Below are 18,449 nucleotides of genomic sequence, written 5' to 3' on the forward strand. Positions count from 1 at the left end.
TGAGCCACCATGCCCGGCTGGAAACAATTCTTTTTTGCACATTCCTCTTAACTATTTAAATTTTTATGAACTATATTAATATGTAATTATTATGATAGAAAAAATCTACTCTAATTTTAATCAACTATGCTATCCATTCCCTGAACAAACAGAATACTGCAGAATGTGATAAAACTTTGACATCAATCCTAATGAAATGCCATTAGAGAGTATTAATTAATGTCGATTAGAATGAGAGTTTCTAGGCCAGGATGGTGGCTCACACCTGTAATCCCAGCACTTTGGGAGGCTGAGGTTGCAGATCACTTGAGGCCAGGAGCTCGAGACTAGCCTGGGCCACAGAGCAAGAACCCCATCTCTACAAAATATTAAAAAATAATTTTAAAAAATGCAAGTGTCTAGGACACAGTGGATTTGAAACAGTCCAGGAAAAATCTCCTTCCCAGCCCTTTCAGCAGGTACCGCTTCCTGTATCTAGAACATTCCAGGGGAACCCTCCTGAAGGCCTTGGGATCTTGGCTGCATGCAAGGCTCAAAGCCAGGTAGCTGCCTACAAACTCTGCTCTCATCATGGCTGCCTGGCTCTGCACTAAAGTTCATGAGTCACCTTGGTCCCCTGCCTTATCAGGTCACGTCCCACTCTGTTGCACCTGGCAGGTTCTCCCTTAACACGGGTCTAGACTCATGACATCTAGTCTGGGACATTCTTTATACTCTTATCCTGAAGGAGAAGATACTTAGGTGGGACCAGCAATTAGAACTCCAGGATTCATTTATTTCTATAAGGGAACTTCGATGTCAGTCTTCAATGTCTTTAAATGTGCACCAACATACTACACACGTTTCATTCATGACACATCTATCTTCCTCCCTTTTCCCAAGTCAGACCAGCCACTGCTGTAGAGAAGGTCTGATGTGGAGGGCCCTAGGTCTTACTGCTGAGATGGGCTTTTCCTGGCTATGAGGGAGCAACATGCCATCGGCTGATTGGCTGGGATCAGCTCCAAACCACTCAGGGTGCAAGGTGAACTCACCTTTGTGGGTGAGATCAAGAGTGGTGGAGGAAGTAAGAGTTTCCCACTCCTTTTTCCATTCTTCCCACTAAAGACCCTTCTTAAACCTGTTTGTTGAGCACACCTGTGTCACCCACATGTACTTCCTTGTTTTCTAAACAAGAGAAACCTAGATAGAAAGAGCATTTAAAATTCCCTTACTTTCCCTGGGAAGGTCACCTCTGCTAGCAAGACACTCCAGAGGTAACCGCAGTCCTGGATCAGGCTGCTTAGGGAGTCACAGCCATGCTGGCTGGAAGGCGAGGTGCTGGCCTGAGGCTCTGTCTGCCTATGGGATACTGTCTGGCAGTGCAGCCAGGGCCTCGCCTGCCCTATTTCACCTGGACAGGACTTGCATCTTGGAAAGGAGAAGCAGCAGCCACCTCCTAGGGGTCCCCTCTTCCTCTCCTGGTGTCTGCTGGAGCACTGATGGACATGGCACATTGCAACCCCATGGCAAGTTTTTTTAGGAAGGAGGTGAGGTTCTACAAAGTTACCTCGTCCTGGACAGCCCCTCCTTATGCATGCAAGGACAAAGGGACAAGAACCTTAGCTTAGCAGCTGCCTTTCCTGACCTAGCAACTCCTCTTCCATGTGTGATGGTACAGATGAAATCCCTCTACAGGGATCATCGTTATCCAAGTGTTCTTTATCTGAGTTCCTGAAGAAAGTTGCAAATGACGGGAGAATTGCTTGTCCACTCCCCTGGACACCCCCTACGCTGCTGCTGCAGCTGAGCCACACACCAGTGACCTCCGGGCAAGTCAGACCAGCCTCCAGGACACCAGGCCCCCGAGGGAGCATGCTGGGAGCCACAAATCATTATTATTTCAGGTTTCCCATGTATTTGGGGTGTTTTGCAGGCCCTAATGCTCATAAAGGAAGTATTCTCTAGCCTGGCTAAACTAAAATTGTCTAAATTAAAGACTTTGGGATACAACTGCAGCAACCAGGCATTTCCTAACCGCGTGTGATGCCAGGTAAAGCTTTTCAAGCCAACACATCATCCCAGCTTACACTCTGACCCACACTCCCTCACCCCATGAAAGGGCAGCTGCCAGGAAGCTGGAGTGATCCGCTGATTAATCAGTAACTGAGTGTGCAGGGAGTCAATGACACTTCAGAGGAAGGCACGCCTGCTGCCCCCAGGAAATCCCCATCACATGAGTATACTCATTGCCTCACGTCATCCTAGAAGACAAGTTTATGAAGTCTAGAAAGCAAACAGCTTCAGCCTAAGGATCCTTCTCCTTCTGTCTTCAGAGGCCTGACTTCAGCCCAGTCAGAAGGATCAGAGGGGACCTTGGATGGTACCTCATCCCTCCTAGATCTGAAAGAAATGTATTTGGTACCCCTCGGCATAATCTCATATCTAAGATTTGTCCCTAATGAGTATGCATTGAAAATACTGGGCACTTGGAGACCCATATTGCAGGATCTCTCTGAACTACAGGTTCCTACATCTACTCCACCCACTTTAAGAGTTCAAGTAGAAATCTATGGGACGGGGTGGGAGGAGGGAGAGCGTCAGGAAAGACAGAGAATGGATGCCGGGCTTAACATCTAGGTGATGGGATGACCTGGGCAGCAAACCACCATGGCACATGTTTACCTATGTAACAAACCTGCACATCCTGCACGTGTACCCCTAAAGTTAAAATAAAAGTTGGAAGGGAAAAAAAGTCTACGGAAAAATACTTTGAAAAATGTAGATAGGGTCGGGCGCGGTGGTTCATGCCTGTAATCCCGGCACTTTGGGAGGCCAAGGCGAGCGGATCACCTGAGGTCAGGAGTTCGAGACCAGCCTGGCCAACGTGGTGAAACCCTGTCTCTACTAAAAATACAAAAATTAGCCGGCCGTGGCGGCATACACCTGTAATCCCAGCTACTCGGGAGGCTGAGACTGGAGAATCGCTTGGATCAGGGAGGCAGAGGTTGTAGTGACCTGAGATCATGCCACTGCACTCCAGCCTAGGCAACAGAGCAAGACTCTGTCTCAAAAAAAAAAAAAAAAAAAGAAAGAAAGAAAGAAAGAAAAACGTAGATCACTGTATACACTTAAGGTGTGTTACTATTAGCTCTACAGGGATCACCGTTATCCAACTGTTCTTTATCTGCGTTCCTGAAGATTCAAGTTGCAAAAGACAGCAAAAATCATGTAGATATTTATGAGTCAGTTGTTTAATAAATTTGGCCCTTGCTCAAATACTGACCACCTCCTACCCCAACTTTGCCCTGCCCATCTAGGCAAAGTGTTCTCTCTTTGATGGTTAGAGGGTGCTATCATCCAACAATATGCAATGTATCAAAATGCAAAGTAAGATAAACATCCATGCAGAAAAAAAATAGAAAACTTCATGAAGTCACTGAAAGCAGTGGAGAACTGTTTGACTCACAACTCCATTGCCAAATAAGGAGGCCAGTATTGAAAAAGGGGCAATGAATGCAGGAAGAAGCCTTTCAAAAGAGACAGACCTGTTAAAGGATGAAGAGAGACCCTTAGCCCTTAAATACACTTGTTAATAAGATGACTTATTTAGGAGTAAGCTGTGAATGTTCAAATTGGAGTCTATGGCATGTCACATTGTGCTTCCACACAATTTTTTTTTTTTGAGACAGGGTCTCACTCTGTCACCCAGGCTGGAGTGCAGTGGCATGATCTCGGCTCACTGCAACCTCCACCTCCCAGGTTCAAGTGATTCTCCTGCCTCAGCCTCCTGAGTAGCTGGGACTGCAGGTGCCCACCATCAAGTCTGGCTAATTTTTTTGGATTTTTAGTAGAGACGGGGTTTCACCGTATTAGCCAGGGTGGTCTCGATCTCCTGACCTCGTGATCCACCCGCCTCGGCCTCCCAAAGTGTTGGGATTACAGGCGTGAGCCACCGTGCCCGGCCCATACAATTTTGTTGGAAAAACCACACATGTGCACAAAACCAACACGACTTGACTCATTATTTGCTCAATTAAAAATCAGTGCAACACTGCGATCTTTAAGTCCTTTTCAGTTTCTTTTTTAAAGATAATCAATTTTCCTCTCCCAACCCCTTGTCCTATGGCTATGAAATTTTGGTCTTCATTTAGAATAGAGTAACTTTTTTTCAAGATGGAGTCTCACTCTGTCACCTAGGCTGGAGTGCAGTGGCACGATCTTGGCTCACTGCAACCTCCGCCTCCCTGGTTCAAGCAATTTTCCTGCTTCAGCCTCCCGATTAACTGGGACTACAGGTGCATGCCATCACACCCAGCTAATTTTTGCATTTTTAGTAGAGATGGGGTTTCACCATGTTGGTCAGGCTGGTCTTGAACTCCTGACCTTGTGATCCACCCACCTCAGCCTCCCAAAGTTCTGGGATTACAGGCATGAGCCACTGCGCCTGGCCTAGAGTAGAATAACTTTAAAAAGTGGCCTTTTATTAGGATTCAAGGACTCTTCTACTTGGGTCTAAGGAACAACTGAATTTTTTATTGCACTTTGTCTCCAACCAGCAGAAGTCATTATGGTTGTTTCCAGAAGACCTTGCCTGGCACAAGAGAAAGCAACCATGAAACCAAGCTGATCTGTCCTTTTCCCTGTTTGGGGGCAACACAGGATCATGGAAGCTGGATTTATTCAGTCCAGCGAGGTGCTCCTTATTCCTCCACAGCAGAGTCTCAAAGTGTAGGCCTTGATCAAACTGACTTTAAAATTTGAGGTCTTTCTTTGATCTTTGTGAGTAAATGATGCCATTTCATAGATTTCTGTTATTACCTAAGACTAGGGGCTATGTACAAGTACCTAAGTGGGTTATTATGAGTTATTAACGTTTGGAATTTTTTTTGTTTTTTTTGAGACAGAGTCTCATTCTGTAACCCAGGCTGGAGTGCAGTGGCGTGATTTCCACTCACTGCAACCTCAGCCTCCCAGGTTCAAGCGATTCTCGTATCTCAGCCTTCTGAGTAGCTGGGATTACAGGCATGCACCACCACACCCGGCTAGTTTTTGTATTTTTAGTAGAGACGAGGTCTCACCACGTTGGCCAGGCTGTTCTTGAACTCCTGGCCTCAAGCGATCCGCCTTCCTCAGCTTCCCAAAGTGCTGGGATTACAGGCGTGCGCCACCGTGCCCGGCCTGGAATTTATAAACTAAAACCAGCCATTTCTAGAGATCCCTAAAAACTCTGATTCCATTTCTCATTAGGTAATCTGAACATCATTCAAAGCTAAGCAACACTGGAAAGGTCCTACTGGGCACAAGAGAACATAGAGAACTAGAATTCTACTCCCCCTCTTAAAGGAGAAATTACAACTGATTTACTTAGGTAATTTTCAAGCAAGTTTGTTGCAGGTTGCATGGTTCACTCTAAGTATATAATGACATATTTTCATGAAGGAAATTGGTGGCTACTAGTTTTACTGTAACAGGATTTTAAAAATACTTTCTATGCATCAGACTTCAAATATGTTAAAGCAAATCCCACCACCTTCAAATTTGCTTGCCTGGTATTGCTATTTAAATACTTTGCAATATACCATCAAGGTAAGAAACTGAAGTTATTTGGATAATAGTGTTTTGGGGGCAGTGTTTCACAATATAAAGTACTGAGTTGGAAGTTCATATGTCTCAGTTATAAGCTTTATGAGTGTTGCTAGCATCGAGTTTGTTGTTCTCGAATTTTGTTGTTGTGGCTGAGCTCTTTTTCCATCAGAGAGAAAGAGCAGGTGGGGAAAGTGGTCATTAGAGTCTTCTGCCCACCTTACAATACCATGTGACACAGCAATCCAGTTACTGGGTATATACCCAGAGGAATATAAATCATTCCATCACAAAGACACATGTACATGTATGTTCATTGCAGCACTGTTCACAACAGCAAAGACATGAAATCAACCCAAACACCCATCAATGGTAGACTGGATAAAGAAAATATGGTACATATACACCATGGAATACTATGCAGCCATAAAAAAGAATGAGATCATGTCCCTTGAGGGAATATGGATGGAGCTGGAAGCCATTATCCTTAGCAAACTAAGGCAGGAACAGAAACCAAATACCACATGTTCTCACTTATAAGTGGGAGCTAAATGATGAGAACTTATGGACACAAAGATGGAAACAACAGATACCTGAGGCCTCCACCCGAGGGTGCAGGATAGGAGGAGGGAGAGGAGCAGGAAACATAACTAATGGGTACTAGGCTTAACACCTGGGTGACAAAATAATCTGTACTACAAACCCCCATGACATGAGTTTACCTATTTAACAAACCTGCACATGTATTGCTGAACTTAGAAGTTTAAAAAAAAAAAAAAAAGAATAGGAGCAATTAGAGAAGACTGAGAACCACTGTTCTGAGTCTATGTGCTTTAGAGAATTTTGCATGAAAAGACACCAGAAAGAGTAAACAGGACTAGAAACCCAGGCAACCTGGGACATACCTATGAGTGTCACCCAGGTACTTATAGCTACATGAGGACTGGGGGGGTCTTAACCCTGAGAGCAATGTGGGTCTCGATTGAGATTTTCTATGGTTAACTTCACTTCTAACCCCTGAAGGAGACTCATGGGACGGGTAGACTGTAAGAGCCTGCTAAGGGAGAGGTTTTGCTAACTCTCTCCGGCTGCAAAGAACCGAGGACAAAGGCAGAAATGAGTGACTTGCTTGATGGTTCTCCATCCTTTCCATCAACTCCCAACCCTTTAACTAACAAGACACAGAAAAGAGATTTTTCTTAATCTTTTTTTTTTTTTTTGATACAAAGTCTCGCTCTTGTCCCCCAGGCTGGAGTGCAATGGCGCGATCTTGGCTCACTGCAACCTCCGCCTCCTGGGTTCAAGCGACTCTCCTGCCTCAGCCTCCCAAGTAGCTGGGATTATAGGCATGCACCACCACACCTGGCTAATTTTTGTATTTTTAAGTAGAGACGAGGTTTCACCATGTTGACCAGGCTGGTCTCAGACTCCTGACCTCAGGTAATCCGCCTGCCTTGGCCTCCCAAAGTGCTGGGATTACAGGCATGAGCCACCATGCCCGGCTATGTTTCATTCTTAAAGTATCTTGCATATGCTAATATTTCCTTTTCAATTATGCACATACCTCAGTTTTCCAAGCAACTCATTCATCCACTTATTCAAACATTTATTTATTCATTCATTCATTTTTTTGAGACAGGGTCTCACTCTGCTGCCCAGACTGGAGTACAAATGGTGCAATCACGGCTCACTGCAGCCTTGACCTCCTGGGCTCAAGCAATCTCCCAAATAGCTGGGACTACAGACACATGACCATGCCTGGCTATGTTGGAAAATTTTTTTGTAGACCTAGGGTCTCACTATGCTGCCCAGGCTGGCCTTGAACTCCTGGTCTCAAGCTCTCTTTCTGCCTTGGCCTCCCAAAGTGCTGGGATTACAGGTATGAGCCCATACCCAGAGCATTCAAATATTTATTAGTACCTATTGGTATGTACCAGTGTGCCTGTGTGTGCTAGAGAAATCCAGATGAACTAGACAAGTCCAGTCCTTGGGGAGTTTACAGATTAGTAGACAAAATAATAGGGAAGACAAGAGCCACAGTGGAAATATGTTAAATAAGAAAGAATGTTATCTGCTGGGTGTGGTGGCTCACACCTGTGATCCCAGCACTTTGGGAGGCCGAGGCAGGTGAGGTCAGGAGTTCAAGATCAGCCTGGCAAACATGGTGAAACCCTGTCTCTACTAAAAATACAAAAATTAGCCGGGCATAGTGGTGGGCACCTGTAATCCCAGCTACTCGGGTTGCTGAGGCAGGAGAATCGCTTGAACCTGGGAGGCAGAGGTTACAGTGAGCTGAGATCGTGCCACTGCACTCCAGCCTGTGGCCTGGGGAACACAGCAAGACTCTGTCTCAATAAAAAAAAAAAAGTTATGAATGCTGTAAGATAGGTTCAGGTAAAGAGCTATGAGAGTCTGAGCGAAGGGGAAAAAAGCAGATATAGGTGAGGAGGTAAGGAGAATCTCTGTGGAAGAAAGAGGATTCAAGCTGGACTTAAGGGATATGGCAATAGGGAGCCATTGAATACTTAGGAGCCCTGCCATAACATGATCAAGTTCTCTTCAGAAAGGTTCAGAGACAATGGGGAACAGAGGAAGACCTGCCCAAGAGACTGCGACAATAGTGAGTGTAGCGAGGCTCTAGCCAAACTAGGGCAGAAGTGGGGGGAATGTTCCAGAAGGAAGACTAAGTGGGGGGGCTCCTGAAGATCAACAGGTGGTCCAAGCCATTGGCTCTTCTTGCTCCAGTTACTCCCCATTTTCTCCCTCTGCCTATGGATTCTCTAGGACAGAGTAGCCAATGGAAACGGTTACTGTGAAGAGTAAGAAAAACATCAATAATACCCCAGACATAATACTGAGTGAAAGCAGCCATCAACAGAGTGCATGATGCCCATATAAACATGAGGGATTCACAAAACTATCCTATGGTGATAGAGATTAGAACAGTGGCTGCCTCTGGGAGGCGCTGTTGCCTGGGAGGAGGCAGGAGCCTGTGCTAGGTGCTGGAAGAGTTCTAGGTCTTGATCTGGGTGGTGGCAACAGAGATGTTTACCTAGGTTAAAAAAAAAAAAAAATGGCCGGGCATGGTGTCTCACGCCTGTAATCCCAACACTTTGGGAGGCCGAGGCAGGCAAATCGCGAGGTTAAGAGATCAAGATCATCCTGGCCAACATAGTGAAACCCCGTCTCTACTAAAAATACAAAAATTAGCTGGGCGTGGTGGTGTGTGCCTGTAATCCCAGCTACTTGGGAGGCCGAGGCAGGAGAATTGCTTGAACCTGGGAGGCGGAGGTTGCAGTGAGCCGAGATTGTGCCATTGCACTCTAGCCTGGTGACAGAGGGAGACTCATTAAAAAAAAATCACTGAGCTGTATGTTTAAGCTTTGTGCACTTTTCTGGGAAATGAGAAGTGAGAGGAACTAACAATGGAGACTGAGAAGTCACGACCGGGGTCTGGGTGGTGTGTGAGGCACAATCTGTGAATATGCTACCTGACTTTTCAAAAGGGACTCTGCAGATGTCATTAAGTGAAAGATCTTGAGATGAGGAGATTATCCTGGATCATCTAGGTGGGTCCAGTGTGACCCCGAGTGTACTTCTAAGTGGAAGATGGATGTAGGAGCATCAGTCGTAGGAGGAGACGCAGCAACAGAGGCAGAGGCTGGCATGATGAGATTGCTGGCTGGGCCAAGAGCCAAGGAATGCAGGCAGCCTCCAGTAGCTGGAAAAGGCAGGAAAAAAGAATCTCCCCTAGAGCATCCAGAAGGAATGCTTCCCTGCAGATTCATTTTTTACTTTGGAACTGTAAGAAAGTAAATGTGTGTTGCTTTAAGCCACCGAGTTTGTGATAATTTGCTAGAGAAGCAATCAAAAATGAATTCAGGTGGAAAACTAAAAGGGTATGGCATCTGGCAGCCAGGTGAAGAAAGTGTACTGGAGGGGAGGAAGGGTGATCAATGGTGTCACCAGTTGCTGCCAGGCCATGCAAGGTAAGGTGAGCACTGACCACCAGGTGGAGGAAGGCGAAGGTCCTGGTAACGCCAGCAAGGGCTGTTTCCGTGGTGTGGTGGGTTTCAGAGCGCATGGGATGCTTATCACCTGTCTAAATAAATGAAGACTACATACAGACCAATGAGGAGCATGTGTCATAAGAAAAAAAATAAGCGAAGATGATGAATGCTGTTGCCGAAGCATCAGTCTGGGTTATTTCCCGGGAATACTTCCAAAGACAATTACTCTCATGTATTTCTAGGAGTCCTGTTTGTTTCTTTTTATTTCCTCCAGAGAATCCTAATTTTTGACCCTCTTCCCAATTCGGGGTCTCAAAGCCTCTTTATTCACTGAATTGTGGGGTGACACCAGAGAGCACTCCTGGAGCTTGTGCTGACCCTGGGGTGGCCATGGAACTGTAGTGACCTGGGCCCTGGATGCCCCACCAGCTGGCCCTAGCTTCGTCCTCCAGGTGAGACTCGCCTGGCACCACAGCAGGCCAGAGTGTAGAAGCCCCTGCAGGTGGTAGAGGGCAGTGACTGCTGATTGCTCAGGCAGGCTCCCCTGGGATGCCCCCTTAGAGGCCAAGCGATCTCAACCCCTTCAGTAAGTCGACTTCTTGGCTCTACTCTGCTCAGAAGGTGGTGGCAGTTCAGCAAATTCCCCAAGCATCAGTTTTTATCAGACCGGCTTTCCAAGATAGGCTGAGCTCAAGATGTTCCCGGTCCTGGGTAGGGTGGAAACTCCAAGTCTTTCCGCACTTAAATCTCCTCCTTATTGTCCCTCCCCATTTAATTATTCAAGCCCTGAAGCTCTGAATGGCCAGAGCCCAAAGTCTTACAGACCCATGTGTGGCTGAATCTGTGGACTTCTCAGCCATGCTGAGACAGACAAACCCTGTGGGATTAAAACATGGCATCGAGACCTTCACACATCAAGGTTACCCCAACACTAGTGGCTGAGGAGTCAGGCTTGCCTTCTCCCTAAAGTCTTCTCAAGCAGAGGGCATGGTCAGCTGGCATAGTCAGATATCTGCCCACGGTAGGACCTCTCCAGGATTGGTGGGGCATGGGGGAGTATGAGCCACCCTCTAGCAGTTATCATCCCTCTGGGTGGCAGGCTTGGGGCTCAGGAAAAACCCCAGTTCCATATTCACTTTATTTATTTATTGAGACGGGGTCTCCTCTATCACTCAGGCTGCAGTGCAGTGGCATGATCACAGCTTATTGCAGGCTCAACTTCCCAGGCTCAGGTGATCCTCCCACCTCAGCCTCCCAAGTAGCTGGGACCACAGGTGCATGCCACCATGCCTGGCTAATTTTTGTAATTTTTTCTTGTAGAGATAGTTTTTCACCATGTTGCCCAGGCTGGTCTCAAACTCCTGGGCTCTAGTGACCTGCCCACCTCAGCCTCCCAAAGTGCTGGGATTACAGGCATGAGCCACCGTGCCTGGCCCCCATTCCCTTTAAAATGCACGTAAAAGCTTTGATTTTACTGTTATTATCGCCAAGCATGAGTACATGGAAAAATAAAGTGGCTCAATTTAAAGATAAATATTACATTATGACAGTTCAAGTGGTACACCAAATTGGTAAAAGGCGAAAGACTTACACAATCTGAAGAGTAACCAGAGCATAGTACACCAAACTGGGGGGAAAAAAACCTGGAGTGGTGATTCATGGATGCCCAGAGTCTGGGAAACACAGTAATATAGCCTGGGAAGGAGGTTTAGACCTGAAGTCCTTTCCTTGTCTATTTCTTTTGTGAAAAATGCCGGTCGCAGCTCAATAAGTGGACTTCATACTCTGCTAACACGTGGCTGCAGCTGGGAGAGCACTGCTCTCGCCTGAGCTTGGGGTGAGGCTCTTGACCCCACTGCCCTGAGCTCCTTCCCTGCTCAGCCACGGCTCTGTCACTTGCTCAAGGTGGGCAGCTTGGCTTCACCATGTCCAAGGCCGTGGCAGACAGCATGTTGGCTCAAACAAGTTGGACTTGTTTTGTGAATGTGCCTTCGTGTGAGTGTGAATGTGTGTACATACAGAGGGTGCAGCAAAGTGGGGTGCAGGGGGAACAAATGGGTCCAGGCCTTCTCCCTGGGGGAAGGGCCAGGATGCTCCCATCCAAGGGCTAAACCAGCAGGACAGGGCCCTAGGAGGGGTACCATTCAGAAACGAGCCCCAAACAACAGAGCTGGTTCATGGCACTCCCCTTCCCCAGCAAAAGCCTCCTGCTCCTCCAGAGACAGGGGGCTCTAACCACAAGGGTGTCAGCATCCCTGGTCCAGCAGGAGAGGAGGGAAGTGCAAAAGGCAGCTTGGGGCTTGCTAGAAGGGCTTAGCTAGGGAGAAGAACAGAAATTGTCTCCATCCAGGCATCTCTTTGAAAGGATATCCCACCCCCAGATTTCTCCTTTGACAACCTCTCCCACAAGTTTTTTGTTTGTTTGTTTGTTTGTTTGTTTTTGAGACAGGGTCTTGCTCTGTCACCCAGGCTGGAGAGTACAGTGGTGTGATCTGGCTCACTGCAACTTCCACCTCCTGGGCTCCATTGATCCTCTCACCTCAGCCTCCTGAGTAGCTGGGACTGCAGGCACGAGCCACCACACCCAGCTAATTTTTTGTAGAGACAGAGTTTCACCATGTTGCCCAGGCTGGTCTCGAACTCCTGGGCTCAAGTGATCCACCCACCTTGGCCTCCCAAAGTGCTGGAATTATAAGCATGAGCCACTGTGCCCAGCCTTCCTCTCTCTCAATTTAAAGACAACCCTGTACTAGTTCTTAGGTTAGAACTCTGAAGGCAGAAGCTGGCAGCCCAGTGGAGGGCTGGGCTAGTGTGATCATTGTCAAGTTTGGGCTATGCGTCTGCAGATGCATTGTTTTGAGTTTTGTTCCACATGCTCAGGTTGGGGCCCAGAAGTAAGGATGTCTGCAGCATGGCCCGCCCTCGGGCTCTTAGGCAACAGATGAGCATACAGATCAGAAGCACATGTGAGACTGGGTCCCTGGGTCCCTCTCTAAGCATCAGACAAGGCAAACCACGGTGCTAGGTGGTTAGCAGAGCTGGGAGGTGGGGCCATCCAGGGCAGCTGGCCAGGGGTGGCTGTAAGCATACTCAGGATGGTGTTGGGAGGATGAGCCACACCCTAACGCTCCTTTCTAGAGGATACGGTGACAACACAGGGCCGGCCCATGAGCCACCGCAAACCTGTCAGTCTCAACCTCTCTTATTTCCTGCACTTAGTTTTTCTTTTCTTTTCTTTTTTCTTTTCTATTTTTTTTGTGACAAAATCTCACCTGTCGCCCAGACTGGAATGCAGTGGTGCGATCTCAGCTCACTGCAACTTCTGCCTCCTGGGTTCAAATGATTCTCCTACCTCAGCCTCCCGAGCAGCTGGGATTACAGGCATGCACCACCACACCCAGCTAATTATTGTATTTTTAGCAGAGATAAGATTTTACCGTGTTGCCCAGGCTGATCTCCAACTCCTGACCTCAAGTGATCCGCCTGCCTCAGCCTCCCAAGCAGCTGGGAGGGCACCACCACACCCAGTGCACAACCACACCCGGCTAACTTTTTGTATTTTTAGTAGAGACAGCGTTTCACCATGTTGGCCAGGCTGGTCTCAAACCCCTGACCTCAAGTGATCCACCCGCCTTACCCTCCCAAATTCCTGGGATTACAGGTATGAGCCACCATGCCCGGCCTCCTGCACTCAGTTTTTCTTATATCTTCTTCTAAACCCTTCAGCATGACCCGACACCAAACACCAACCTCTCAGATTAAACTGGGCCCTCACCACAGAATGCTGAGTCCCAGCATATGGTCTAGAGACTCCCAAATTCATCCCCCTTCTCCCCATGGTCACAGCCACTGCAGTGGCAGCCATGCAGCAGCATCCTGCCTGATCTCCTCACACCCACTTAGGCTGTCTCTGTTCCTCCTTGAAACTGCAGCCAGCGTCCTCTTCTAAAGATGCAAATCTGACCATGAACCCTGCCTGAACCTCTTCCCTGGCTTCCTTTTTTTTTTTTTTTAAGATGGAGTCTTGCTCTATTGCCCAGGCTGAAGTGCAGTGGCGCGATCTTGGCTCACTGCAACGTCCACCTCCCGGGCTCACCTGGCTTCCCATTTTTGTTAGAGTCAAGTCCCAAATCCTGACCACAGCCTATGAAGCCCCGTGTGATGTGGCCCCGGCCGACTTTTGGCCTCCCCTCACATCCCTGTCCTTGCCCATCAGCCTCTGGCCACGTTGGTTTTATTTGCAGTCTTTTACTATGTCAAGCTCTTCCTGCCAGAGCCTTCACACATGCTGTCCCCTTTGCCCGAAATATTCTTCCTGCTACATGTCACCTGGCTAAGCCCAGCCTATCAATCAGCTCTCAGTGTCAATGTCGCTTTCTCAAGAAGGCTCTCTATGCTCCTCCCCTCTAGATCCGTACTCTGATACCCATTAATTAAGCAACTATCATGTGATCTGTGTGTTCCCTCTCCTTCCCCATTATCCCATTAGCTCCATGAAGACAGGAACCGAATTGGTTTTGTTCATTGATATCTCCCCACACCCAGCACAGTGCTGTCAACCCATTAAGGAACCAGTTCCATGACTGAATAAATGATGGAGAAATTAGGCAGGATGACCCAATGAAAAGCCACCTGAAACAGTGGGTGCTAAGTCCTTTCAACCAAAGATCTAAGAGTAGTTGCTGGGCTCATCTTGAAAGCAAGAGTTAGAAGCAGGGGACAATTGTTGGTTTTCAGGAGTCCCCCTTATCCACGGTTTCACTTTCCATGGTTTCAGTAACCCACGGTCAACCTGGGTCCAAAAATATAATTAAATGGAAAATTCCAGAAATAATTTATAAGTTTTAAATTAGTTTTCAATAGTAGCCAATGCCACATCACCACACCTGTCATTCATCTCACTCCAACCCATCATGTAGGCATCTTATTACCTTTTTTTTTTTTGAGGTGAGCTCTCACTCTGTTGCTCAGGCTGGAGTGCAGTGGCATGATCATGGCTCACTGCAGCCTCCACCTCTCAGGTGATCCTCCCACCTTAGCCTCCCAAGTAGCTAGAATTATAGCCACATACCAACACACCCGGCTAATTTTGGTATTTTTTGTAGACACAAGGTCTCCCTATGTTGCCCAGGCTGGTCTTGAACTCCTGGGCTCGAGCGATCCTCTTACCTCGGCCTCCCAAAGTGCTAGGATTACAGATGTCAGCCACCGTGCCTGGCCTCATGTTATCATCTTACATCATCACAAGAAGAGTGAGTACAGTACTATAAGATGTTTTGAGAGAAAGGGACCACATACAAATAGCTCTTATTACAGTATATTGTTATAACTATTCTATTTTATTATTGTTGTTGTTAATCTCTTCCTATTGCTCTTAATTTATAAATTTAACTTTATCATAGATATGCATATATGGGAAAAAACATAGCATATATAGGATTCGGTACTATCTGTGGTTTTAAGGATCCACCGAGGGTCTTGAAATGTATCCCCTTGGACAAGGGGGAACTACTGTATATCTAAGCATGATGGCCCCATACCAGTCCCAGAGCCAGGCCTGGGGAACATCCAGAGGGTCGCCTTGCCCCTGGCTTGAGCCTACCTGGAATCCTGTGGCCTAGGTCTGTCTCCTCCACCCGAAGATTGTTGGGATGGAGCCAGCATTGATTTTGGAATCAGATACATGTGGCTTTCCCACTATTTAGCTATTTGACCTTAGGCGCATTAATCAGAGCCTCCCTGAGCCTCAGATTCCATATCCTGAAATGGGAATAACAAAACCTGCCCCAGGTTGAGTTAAGGACTTAAATACCATCGGGAGCTGGTACTGCACAGCAGCGTGCAGCTCAGCACACAGTCTGGTCCAAAGTGCCGGTCCCTTTTCCTTGGCAAAACTGGCTCATGCCTTTCATTTCACTCTTTTGGAGTCCCAAGCCAGCGTGTAGGACAAGAATATAAGGGAAGGTCTGAGAGGTTGGAGGACACAGTCCACCCCAGACATGGCCCAGGCAAGGCCAGGGCGGCACCAGGAAACCCAAGCTAGTGAGAAGAGTTACGGATCTGTGCCTCTTTGAAGCAGAAGTTAGGTGGGATGGGGAGGTGGGAACAGGTTGAGCCCATTATCCAAACAGAAACGGAGAGTGGTTGCAAAGAGGGAGAGGCCGATAAGTGAAGAGGAAGGAAAGCCGAGGCGTATGGGGGGCTGGGGACAGAAACGGGAATCCAGGTTGTCGGAGGGCAGGGGCTGCAGAAGGAACACGCTGGAAGGAGGGGTGCTGGGGAAATGGGAGAGCTGGCACGGAGGCGGGCCAGGCGGTAAGGGTGGAAAGGAAGAGCAAGTTCCTGGAGAGAGGAAGGAGGGGTTGGAGGGGACGACAGTGACCTGTTGCCTGGAGAGAAGAGAGGGAAAGCGAGGGAAGGGAGGGCAGAGGCTGTCACCTTGGGTCCTGCTAGAGGGCAGGTGAACGGGGCTCGCCCGGGAGTGGAAGGCTGAGGGAGGCCTGGGTTGGGGTAGGGGGCCCCGGCCCGGCTGTACCTGCTGCTCCCCGCGGAGCTCTCCCACGTAGTACTGCTCCAACCAGCGGCGCGCGTTGGCCGAGTGCCTGTGCGGCGGCCCGTCCAGGTCGGCGCTGATGTCCTGGCCCGCCCTGGCCCGCAGCAGCTGCTCGCCCCCCGGGTGGTGCCGCACGAAGCTGGAGAGGTCGTAGAGGCGGGCCCCGCGGCGGACCCAGCACGCGCCGGCCGCCAGGCGCCGCTGGACCTCGGAGGGCGAGAAGGAGGCGGCGGGGGGCGGAGCGGGGGCCATGGCCGGAGACCGCAGCTCCCAGCGCGCAGCCCGGCGTCTGCTCTGCTGCCACCCTGAGCGCCTCTAACATCCCGGGAGCCCCGGGGCCGTTCCGGGCGGGCCGCCACCGCACCTGCTCATTTGCATACCGCGCTCCCATTGGTCGGCCGGGAGCCCCGGCAGAGCCGCGAGGGGCGGGCCCGGCGCCGGGAGCTGCGCGCCAGGTGGCCCCGGACAGGGAGTGCCGCGCCCGCCAGGTGTGTCCCGCGCGGGAGGAGGGTGGGCGGACACAGGCGGAGCGAGTCTCCCCGTCGCGGGTGGTTGTCTGGGCGGACATCCTCGGTGGCCTGATCGCTGCTGGAATAACTTCAACTGCTTCCAGGGAGGAGCTGGCCGCATGGGACCCTCTGGCTCCAGGAGGTGCCCGAGAGAGCGAGAGGCGAATGAGGTGCTCGCCTCGGGTGCAAATATTTGTTTGTTTTTAAAATTTCAGTAGCTTTTGGGGTACCAGTGGTTTTTGGTTACATGGAGGAATTGTATAGTGGTAAGTCCTGAGATTTTAGTCCACCTGTCCCCCGAGTAGTGTACATTATACCCAATGTGTAGGGTTTTGTGTGTGTGTGTGTTACACCCCCTCCCATTCTCCCTATTGTCCATTATATCACTTTGTATGCCTTTGCGTCCTCATAGCTTAGTTCCTACTTATGAGTGAGAACATACAGTGTTTGGTTTTCCATTCCTGAATCACTTTCACTTAGAATAATGGCCTCCAGCTCCACGCAAGTTGCTGCAAAAGACTTCATTTCGTTCCTTTTTATGGCTGAGTAGTATTCTATGGTGTATATCAACTACATTTTCTTTATCCACTCATTGGTTGATGGTTATTTAAGTTGGTTCCATATCTTTTCGATTGTGAATTGGGCTGCAGAAAACAAACATTCGTTTGCAAGTGTCTTTTTCATATAATGACTCTTCCTTTGGGTAGATACCCAGTGGTGGGATTGCTGGACCGAATGGTGAATCTACTTTTTCTCCCCTCCCCTCCCCTCCCCTTCCCTTCCTTTCCCTTCCCTTCCCGTGACAAGGTCTCACTCTGTCACCCAGGCTGGAGAGTAGTGGTGCGATCTTGGTTCACTGCAGCCTCGACCTCCCGGGCTCAAGCAATCCTCTTACCTCAGCCTCCCAAGTAGCTGGCACTACAGGCATGCACCACTACGCCTGGCTAATTTTTGTATTTTTTGTAGAGACGAGGTTTCACCATGCTGCCCAGGATGGTCTCAAACTCCTGGGCTCAAGCGATTTGCCTGCCATGGCCTCCCATAGTGCACTTTTTTTTTTTTTTTTTTTGAGACAGAGTCTCACTCTGTTGCCCAGGCTGAAGTGCAGTGGCACGATCTCAGCTCACTGCTACCTCCGCCTCCCGGGTTCAAGCGATTCTCCTGCCTCAACCTCCAGAGTAGCTATGACTATAGGCGCGTGCCACCACGCCCGGCTAATTTTTTTGTATTTTTAGTAGAGACGGGGTTTCACCATGTTGGCCAGGTTGGTCTCGAACTCCTGGCCTCAAGTGATCCGCCCGCCGCAGCCTCCCAAAATGCTGGGATTACAGGCGTGAGCCACCGCGCCCAGCCCCAAAGTGTACTTTTAGTTTGTTAAAGAATCTCTGTACTGTTTTCCAAACAAGTTGTACTAATTTATATTCCCACCAGCAGTGCATAGCATAAGCATCCCCCTTTCACTACATCCACGCAGACATCTACTGTTTCTTGACTTTTTAATAATGTTCGAGGGCAAAATTTAATGGGGCACCCCAAAACTCAGTCATCACTATATCTAATACCTGAACGTAATATTTAAAAAAATTATATTGTTGGCTGGGTGCGGTGACTCATGCCTGTAATCCCAGCACTTTGGGAGGCCGAGGTGGGCGAATCACGAGGTCAAGAGATCGAGACCATCTTGGCCAACATGGTGAAACCCCATCTCTACTAAACATACAAAAATTAGCTGGCTGTGGAGGCACGCATCTGTAGTCCTAGCTACTTGGGAGGCTGAGGCAGGGGAATCGCTTGAATCTGGGAGTTGGAGGT

General features: G+C 48.6%; 1 protein-coding gene across 2 annotated transcripts in view; it reads right to left on the reverse strand.

The window, feature by feature from the left end:
• The window catches only part of FA2H (fatty acid 2-hydroxylase), a 61,827-nt gene extending 45,381 nt beyond the window's left edge, over positions 1–16,446 (reverse strand). Inside the window, exon 1 of one of the 2 annotated variants that reach the window (XM_016930168.3) lies at positions 16,111–16,446. In XM_016930168.3, coding sequence (XP_016785657.1) covers positions 16,111–16,380 — 270 coding nt within the window. In that variant the 5' untranslated portion in view covers positions 16,381–16,446. The remainder of the gene's footprint in view (positions 1–16,110) is intronic. The other variant, XM_016930169.4, reaches the window with a different exon arrangement.
• Positions 16,447–18,449: the final 2,003 nt, after the last annotated feature.

The sequence above is a fragment of the Pan troglodytes genome, chromosome 18, assembly GCF_028858775.2.
Source record: "Pan troglodytes isolate AG18354 chromosome 18, NHGRI_mPanTro3-v2.0_pri, whole genome shotgun sequence".
NCBI lineage: Eukaryota > Metazoa > Chordata > Mammalia > Primates > Hominidae > Pan > Pan troglodytes.